The sequence below is a fragment of the Lagenorhynchus albirostris genome, chromosome 11, assembly GCF_949774975.1.
Source record: "Lagenorhynchus albirostris chromosome 11, mLagAlb1.1, whole genome shotgun sequence".
Lineage (NCBI taxonomy): Eukaryota > Metazoa > Chordata > Mammalia > Artiodactyla > Delphinidae > Lagenorhynchus > Lagenorhynchus albirostris.
Window position 1 is genome coordinate 102,469,985 of NC_083105.1, and position 8,829 is coordinate 102,478,813.

The window sequence follows — 8,829 nt, forward strand, 5'->3', positions numbered from 1 at the left end:
GTTTCCTCTCCAGACGCCCTTGAATCGTGGCCCATCTGACTCCACTCCACCGGCCCTCTCCTGGGACAGCTCCAGCCACGCCTCTCAGTGCTTTTAAATTCTAAGTTGGTGTGAAATCAATCTAGGCGTTGCAATCAGGTTTGCTTTTAAAAGGTGCAGAATTCTTTGAACACTTCTGGGTGAATCGCGTGCAGGAAGGTGAAACTTGATTTGTCGTGCGTGTTTTATGCACGTGCATGTGTGTGTGTCTGTGCTACCAGACAGCGAGATCCTGGCGGGCGGATCCCCAGAGGCCATGGTGATTGTTTGCGCATTTGCTGAAGGGCAGAGTGAGGGAAGCGACCAGGGCGAGGCTGAGTGATCTGAGCCTCCTGATCGGGGTGGAACCGAGGCTCCTGGGGAGGCTGGCTCCCTCCCCACGAGCCTGTCCCCCGAGTCTGTCCTGACTCCAGGCTTATTCACCGATATCCCCGCTGTCCAGACCCCTGATTCTGGAAGGGGAGCTTCCTGAGAGTAAGACAAGCTCCTGGACACTGGAGAAAGGTGCCCCCCGTTCAACGTGACCTCCAGGACAGGCTGCCCTGGCAGAGAGCACCCGCCTCTTCTCCGGGAGGGCAGCCCCCACTGGCACCATGGAAGCAACAGGCCTCCCTCCCTGGGCCCCGGGACGGACCTGGCAGAACAGGGAGTGTCACCTGGGCCTTCCGGCACGTGAGCCCAGGTGGCAAGGTGCGTCCAGACCACTGGCAGAGGCCCGGGCAGTGGTCCTTGGACCTCATTACATTCGGCGGGGTGGGGGGAGCTTGCAGTGCAGGTGGTCGCCCACTCCCAGTTTCTGGTTCACTCGGTCTGGGGCGGGGCCTGAGAACTTGCATTTCTATCAATTCCCCAGAGGCTACTGGTCCCCCTACCGCACTCTGAGGCCCAGGGAGGAAAGGGGGAGGGGCAAACGAAGGGGGAGGGGCCAGGTCACGGGCCCTTGAGGCTCTTGGGTGTGTCTGGGGAGGGGGTAGGGGTCTGTGGTGGGAGAGCCTGGGCGGGTCACAGTCGCCCAGCCTCCTGGGCCTCAGGGCTCTGTACCCTTCCCCTGCGTGTAGGCTGGACCCAGCGACCTGCTTCTAGTGAACAGAACACGGTCCAAGTGGCGCTGTCCCTTCTGAGAGCCGGTCCCAGGGCACCGCGGCCTCATGCCGCTGACATTCACTGGCTCTCCGCAGCCCAGGAGGCCCCTGGGGCAGCGGGATCTGGCCCTTCGCAGGTCAGGCCCCGCTGATGCCTCATGGAGACCCCGAGCCTGGCCCGCCCGCCGAGCACACCGGCTCCTCACCACAGAGGCTGGGAGATCGTGGGTCTTGGGGTGTAAGCCCTCCAGCTGGGGGTGACTTGTTACAGAGCAACAGGTAAGTGCGGCAGGGCTGTGGAGTGAAGGAGTTTAAAAAAAGCAGAAATGGCTGGATGGCTGGACAGTCAGCGCCCGGCTTCCAGCTCCGTGCTCCGCGGACCTTCAGGCCAGGCCTCACTCTAGTCTCCAGTGTCCACCGAGCACAGGCGTCGTGACTCCTGACACAGGGCTGCCCGCACACGCCGTTACCCCCTCCAGCCGTCTCAGAGCCTCACAGCCCAGTCTGGGGTCAGAGCCGTCCAGGGGGAGGAGACCGCCACCCGCAGAGCCCCCAGAGCCCCGGCACCAGCCCCGGAGACTGACGCAGGCCAGGCCTTCTGGGTCCTAATGACCTGGGGCAGGGGCTCGGCGGGAGGATGACCCCTGGCAGACCGGATGCCACACCCGCCAGCCCAGCGAGGACGCCAGCCCCGCCCTACAAATTCTCGGTCCCATCAAAGCCACTGCTCCCGCAGCCTGCTCCCCCTCCCGGGAGGGCTCTTCTAGAACCTCCCCCCCCCCCCCCCGTTGCGGCTCTACGTGTATCTCTAGGTTCAAAGTTTGCCTCTTCTGCAGCCCTGAGCTTTTGGGTTAATAACCTGAACTGGCAGAGCCTCAGTTTGTCCCTCGGGTATAAAAGGAGCCTAATAATGTCACCAGAGATGATGGAGGGACGTCCCACCCCTGATGGGGCCTGGTTGGGGGGGAGGGGGCTGTGTGGAAGCCCCTGGAAGGTCCCAACCCTGTGACGAAAATTAGATTTCACTTACGTCCTCTGTTTTACAAAGGATGTGAGGTGCCTTTTAAAACTACACACGGGGTGATAAGATAATGTAATGGCTGAGAAAATAAGGGTAAATACGCTGAGTAGACACGTACTTAGAGAAATATAAGTCTGAGTAACTTTGCTGTCATAGATCGGCTCGCTCCCCACGGCTCTGCGGCACCTGGGCACCCAGACCTGAGAAATCACGCAGCCCAGGCCCTTATTCCAAGAGGGGGAGATGGGCCCAGGCCACCCAACCACACGTCTGATTAGTGGCAAAGCTCCCGCTGGACCACACCCCGTGTCCCTTAGGCTGGAGGCCCCTTGATGCTCCTGGCTCATTTCAAGGCATCGCTTTAGGTGAATGTGTTCAGCATTGGTTCAGGTGTAATTTCTGGCTAAATAAATAACTTGGGGCTCAGCAAATACAAGGTTGTGGCTGTACCTTCTCCTCGGCCGGTCTGGGCACGTGGGGTTCCTGGGTGCGCAGCCGTGCCGTGTGATGGGGAGTGCCACCGTTCACTCCCTTCGCAGCAAAGCCAGGTTGGAGGGTTAGGACAGAATTTCCCACAAGGGAGGTCCAGACGGGAAGCGGGAAGGCCTGGACCCAGCCCCAAGGAGATAGAAGGGTGGGCGCTGTGGCCTGTGTGTCCCCCAGATTCACATGCTGAAACGCCCCCCAGGGCAGAGCCCTCACAGTGGGGTTGGTGCCCTTAGAAAAGAGACCCCAGAGGCCTCCCTGTCCCTCGCGCCAGGAGGGGGCACAGTGAGAGCCCTGCAACCTGGACGGGGCCTACCCCGGCCCCTGGCACCCTGGTCTCGCATCTCCCGCCCCCAGAACTGTGGTTTGTAAGCTGCCCAGTCTGTGGGTTTTGTTACAGCCGCCTGAACGGACTGATGGGAGAGGGGAGAGGCGGAGGGGGTAGGGGGTGGGCAGTAGGAGCGGGTGTAGGACTCTGGGGGAGGCCCCCAGGGCAAGGCTGCAGACAGAAAAGCTGGGGCCTCATCATGTGGACAGCTCCCTGCCAGCAATCGTGGGAGGAGACCCGAGACGTAAGGCTTCCTCTGGGCGTGTGAGTTGAGAAGTCTGGATCTGGGGGTCTTGCGGTGCTGGCTGTGGTTCTAGGAAGAGACTCCGTTTTCATCAGACCTTTTCCTCTAGTTGGCCCTGGGCTTTCTCTGGCCATCGAGGCCGCTGGGCCTCCCGAGTGCCTTACCTCCTGGGGCCTCTCCGAGATCAGGATGAATCCGTTGTTGTCTATGACGAAGCAGTCCAGGCCCTGGGAAGAGACCCAGAAGGAGGTCAAGGCCAGGCCCTGCCACTGAGCCCCGGCCCCCGCCTGCCCGACCGTGTAGGGAGGCCCTCTGTGTGGAGCCCGGGCTGCAGGGAAGGAGGGGCTGGCCATCGGGAGGACGCGGGCTGGGGGCTGCTTCCCTCTCCCACCGTATTCCCCCCGTGGGGAGCTCACACTGTCCTGGCAGCTCTCCGGGCACGGACCCTCCGCAGCGCCGCACTGGAGGGAAGAGGGGAACCATGAGCTGTGCACCTGTGTGTGTGGTGTGTGCGTGTGTGTGATGCATCTGTGTGGGGATGGAGTCCACGGCACACCTGTGATGTGTGTGCAGGGGTGTGCCCCATACCCGTTTGGTGAATGCGGTGTGTACTCAGGGGGTGTGTGCACGGTGTGACGTGTGTGTGTGCTTGTGCGGTGCGCCCGTGGCGCGTGCCTTGCGTGTACGCGCGGGGAGTGTGTGCAGGGGGTCCGGGCGCTGAGATGCAGGCAGGGCCTTGCTCGTGGCAGCAGCCAGGTGCACAGGTCGGGGGTCCTCACCCTGAGCGTCCAGCCCCCCCCCCCCGACCCCTGGCACCCACCTGCCGGGTGGCCGCCCAGAACGTACGCCGCAGGAACTCCATCCTCATCTGCACGCCCACGGCTGCCAGGAGCGGGCCAGGCCAGGCCATGGGGGTGTTTGGGGACGGGGTGGGGGGGTGGAGAGAGAAGACGTCAGATCTGAGTCAGAGGGAGAAGGCCCATGAGCGGGGGAGGGGGGCCACTAGCAGCCTGCAGACTAGCTTCCTGGTGGGGCAGCGGCGGCTCCGGACCTGCGTCCCTGGAGCTCGAGGCAGGCGCCCTGGGAAGGCCGCTCTCCCCTTTCCCACAGAGAGCGAGGCTGGATTTCAGGGCCTCCGTGGGTAGTTACAGCCCCTCCCCCCCGCTCCGCTCCGGCCCCCCAGCCCGATCTGTAAGAGGGCTCCTTCCTCGCAAGTTGGGCCCGTGTCGCCCAGGCCTGCAGGAGGCTCCCAGCCCCAGAAAACCAGGCTTTGATGCCGCCGCTCACAAGGGCCGCCACGCCGCTCTGGTCCCCAAACGCTTGGAGAACGCAAGCCAGTGCCCAGATGCCAAGAGGAATCTGGGGCCAGAGAATAGAAAGAAAGGCGGGTTATAGTGAAAGGAAAAGAATAAAGAAATGAGGCCGGCCTCCTACCGTCAGAGACAAGAATATAGAAAGTGTGCTGAGTGCCAGGCCCGCTGTGTCCTGAGGTCGTGTCCACACAGCAGGCCGGCTCTGCTATCGCTGGGGCTTCACGGCCGGGGAAGCCTCGCCCAAGCCGCCTGCCCTGAACACAGGAGCAGGACCCACGCACCGCTGTCTGTAAGGCACCTCGCCTCTATCCTCTGGCCTGGCTTGAGCCCCCATTGGGGGGGGCGGGCTGACAGGCCTGGGCAAGCTCCCCGCTCAGGGCCCGTGATGCGGGGAGGGGTCGGGGTTCCAGCCACGAGGCCGCGTTCCCGAGACGTTCTGCAGTCACCCCAGTGACGGCTCATTGGCGAGACTTTGCATCATATTCGGGGGCTTCTTTGTTGCTGCAAGGTCCGGGGGGCGGGTAAAAGGCGTGGGCCGGAAGGGGACTGGTAGGCCCACATCTCGGTTCATGACAAAGAGGACAGACCCAGGTGCAGCACCTGAGCGGCAGGTGAGGCGTGCTCCCCTCCCCCCATTTCTCTCTAAGGCTTGGGGAGGCCCCTCGGCCCCTCCCCTCATTCTTCCTGTTAGGACCACCCTTGATGTTCACTTTAGACAGATTTCTCTCACCTGTGGAAAAAGGCTGCATGAAAGAGAGGAACCTCCTAACAGTTGTCAGAGGGGAGTCACACGAAAGCTTAGGATGTTCCAACCTTTGGGATTTAGGGACGCTTATTTACCGTGACCTTGGCCTCTGGGTCAAAGCTCTCAGACTCTCTCGAGCGAGACTCAGCCTCTCGATGTCTCGCCCGCCGCCAAGTCTCCCGGAGTCCCGGCATCTCTGAGCTGGGAGAAATTCTGTGATTCCTCCACAGGGAGTCTTGAGAGAGCGGGGTCGGTGCCCGTCTAATGAAGCAGTATTTTGAGGCTTGTGGGTAGAGATGGGAGGAGTGAGACCTCAAGCCTGTTCTCCGGAGCCAGGCTCCGTCTCAGTGGAACCACGGGCTCCTCCAAGGCAAGCCGCGCTCCTAGGATTTAGGACTTGCAACTGCCTGCTGCCGGCCCCCTTGGGTCACCAGTAGGCACCTCAAACTTCACAACTTCAAAACCTAACTGGCTTTTCCTCCCCAAACCTCCCCACGTGGGGACACACCTTCTACCGAATTGTTACCATTTTCCCGTGTCCCACCCAAGTGCTGCCGCCCTTGTCCAGAACCTCAAGCATCTGCCCACTCTCTCCACCCCTACTGCTACCCCCAGAGCCACTTGGATTAACGCCACAGACCCTGAGCGGGTCGCTCCCCACAGAACCGCGAGAGGGACCTTCCTGAAGATCAAATCACGTCTCTCTCTTGCTAAAAACCTTCCAAGGCCTTCCCGCTGCCCTTAGAACAAAGGTGAAATTCCTTTGTAATTTGGTGTCCAAGGCCCCACCGCCGACCTCTGACTTCAGCCCAAATCCTTCTCCCTCAAACAGGCCAAGCCTCTTCCCACCCCGGGGCATTTGCACCAGCTGCTTTCTCCCTCTGGGAATGCTCTTCCCTAGAACTTCAGGACGAGGCTCCTTCTCACGGTCGGATCTCAGCCCAAACAGCGTCTCCTGGGGCGGCGTCCTGACTTCCCAGATACCGCAGTCCTCCCTGCCGCCGGTGCTCACCCTCTGTCTCATCACTCTTTTTGTTTTCTAAGATGCATGACTTATTTACTTTATTCTCATTTATAGTCTGTCTTGCCCCGTTAGCATGGGGGCTAACAGCAGGCGGGAGGGTGGGGGGTTGAGTTCCGATACCTGCACCTAGGAGAGCACCTAGGAGAGCACCTAGCACTCATCGGGGCTCAATAAATATTTTTCGAGCTAAATAAGTAAGTGCTTGTGAATTCCACTGAGTCAGCCACTTGGCTGGGAAGCCAGTTCTGCAAGCCTTCCCCTTACCTCCGGTGTGGGCACCTTGCTGAACTCCTTCATCCACGTGGAGCCCCGCCCTTCTGTAGATGCGGGACGGAATGCTAGCGATCTAGCCGGGCTCTGGTGCCCTCGAGGACCCAGGAGGGAACCCGCAAAGAGACGGGGAATTCAGGCGAGACACAAGAACCTCCTCCAGGGAGAACTGTTAGCCGCGCTCTGCCACGCCTGACGGCTTTACCTCGGGACTCGAATTGTTTCACATCCTTCTGTTCGACGCCTGCCTCGCAACCCAAACTGTGCTTTTCCACCCCAGACACCACGAGAGCCCAGTCTTCTCCTGAGAGACTCCAGGGCGGCCCTCGGCCCCCGTTCCCTCGCTCCAGTGGACCCCGGGCTGGCCACCCTGCCGCCAGCACCTCCTGGAAGCCTGCTGTGTGCAGCAGAGAATAGCCCTTGGTGCTGGACTTTGCAGGCAGGGCAGAGCGCATGGTGAAGAGAGAGCCAGGCCCGGCCGAGGGCAGGCAAGGCCTCCATCCTTCCAGGCTGCTTCCCCCTCGGGGCCTGTGCTTGGCGGGTCCTTGTGTTAGAGCCCGACCTCGGTCCCCAGGGGGACCTACCACAGTCGGATGGAGGAGGAGCGATGGGACCCCCTTCCTCCTGCCCCTTCCTCCTGCCCCCTTCCTCCTGCCCGGCCTGTCCCCTTTCGGGGCCGGGTCCCGCCTTCCCTCTGCCTGCCTTCCTGCAAAGCAGCTTTTCTCTAGGACCCGCGCTCAGCTGGCAGACAAAGAGCCTCAGTGAGGCCACAGGCGGCAGGCGGCGTATGGAGATGCACCTCTTTGCTCTGCGTCCTGGCTGTCACCTGCGTGCCGCTTTGTCATCACAGACGGCGAAACAAAACAGCTGTGCTGCACACACAGAAACCCTCCCTGGGGGGGAGCATGCCCCGGGGGGGCAGAAACTCCATCGTGCCCCGCACCCTCCCATCCACTTTGTCCTCGAAACCCAGCTGCAGACTGTGCTGACCTGTACGAGGGCTGCGGGGTCAGCGGGGGCCCATCTTTTAGGTACCAGCTGGGGAGCTGATGCCCAGGGACCCCAGAGACCTGGTCATCCCTCCTGGTCACTGCAGGGCAGCCCCGGGCTGTGGAGCTAACAGGCAGCTGATGGCGGGTCAGCGTGCAACACAGTCTAGCCTCTGGGCCCCTGCCACCCGGCTGGGCTCTTCCTTCCGGCTCATTCCTCACCAGCCTGGCGAGGTGGACCCCTCTTCCGGGACAGCCCCCGGTGTAGGAAAGGGGGTGAACCACCCATAGAAAGCTGCCACGCGTCCTCTGTGATATGGGTCAGAGAAGAAGGTCCCGCGGGCACTAGCCTGGGACGGTGCACCAGGACGTGAGCTCTGGTTGAGTTTTCAAGGAGCGGGATGTACCCCGTGGGTGAGGAGAGGGTCCCAGACTCCAGGAAGGACACACACTCTGCTGCAGCTGGGGGACAGGAAGCGTGTTTGGGGGCAGGTGAGGTGCATGTGACATGGGCGTGGGGTGGGAGACGGGATCCCTGCTGTGTCGGACGGCGGAGCAGACAGAAGAGGGTGTGGGAGCATCCTGAGTCAGGGGGGTCTCTCAACCTGCACCCAGGGCTGACAGTGGATCCCCCAGAAAGCAGGCGAAATGGAAGAGGGATGCCAGAAACATGCCACGTGTCCGGCTGTCAGGCAGATTTCAAGAGATGCCAGGAAGGTCACCTCGGGTCCAGCTCTGGCCGCCACTCCTCCCCTGACTCGGTGCCTGGCTTTCTTTCCTTTGGATCAACGCTTGCCTTCCCTTGGAATATCAGTTTCTCCCACTCCTTTGTCCTGATTGGCTGGTAAAGACGTCTCTGAGTTCTTGATACCAGTCTCTTCCCATCCAGCCCAGAGCCAGGAGCAGAAGCCCAGGCCGGGGAGGCGGGGCTGGGTTTGGCCCCTCCTCAGGGCTCACCCCAGGGTGCCCCAGGCAACCTGACCCCAGGCCCCCGGCCCAGCCTGCCTGCGTTTCCCTCCCCAGATAGCCCCGGTCAGGGGTCAAGAGGCTCAGTGACCTCTGCGTGACCGTGTGCCCCCGGCTGTGTGGCCTGGGGCCCCTTTCCGAAGGACCACCAGGCAGATGGGCCCCCGTGCACCCCTCCAGGTACCCCCTCTGGAATAAGCCACCCCTTGACAGAGACCCAGATCAGCTTTCCCTTCCTACAGGCAGGGTGGGAGATACTGCCCCCACCTCCGAACAGGATGCAGACCCAGCTTCCCGGAGCCTTTGTCCCCTGGGTCCTGCC

At 61.8% G+C, this 8,829-nt stretch overlaps 1 protein-coding gene across 1 annotated transcript in view; it reads right to left on the reverse strand.

Annotated features, from left to right (window-relative positions):
- Positions 1–8,829, reverse strand: part of CACNA2D4 (calcium voltage-gated channel auxiliary subunit alpha2delta 4) — an 81,632-nt gene that overhangs the window by 5,931 nt on the left and 66,872 nt on the right. Inside the window, exons 27-29 of the mRNA XM_060167084.1 lie at positions 4,021–4,082; positions 3,617–3,661; positions 3,365–3,427 (exon numbers count right to left, since the gene is read on the reverse strand). Of these exons, the coding sequence (XP_060023067.1) occupies positions 3,365–3,427; positions 3,617–3,661; positions 4,021–4,082 (170 nt within the window). The remainder of the gene's footprint in view (positions 1–3,364; positions 3,428–3,616; positions 3,662–4,020; positions 4,083–8,829) is intronic.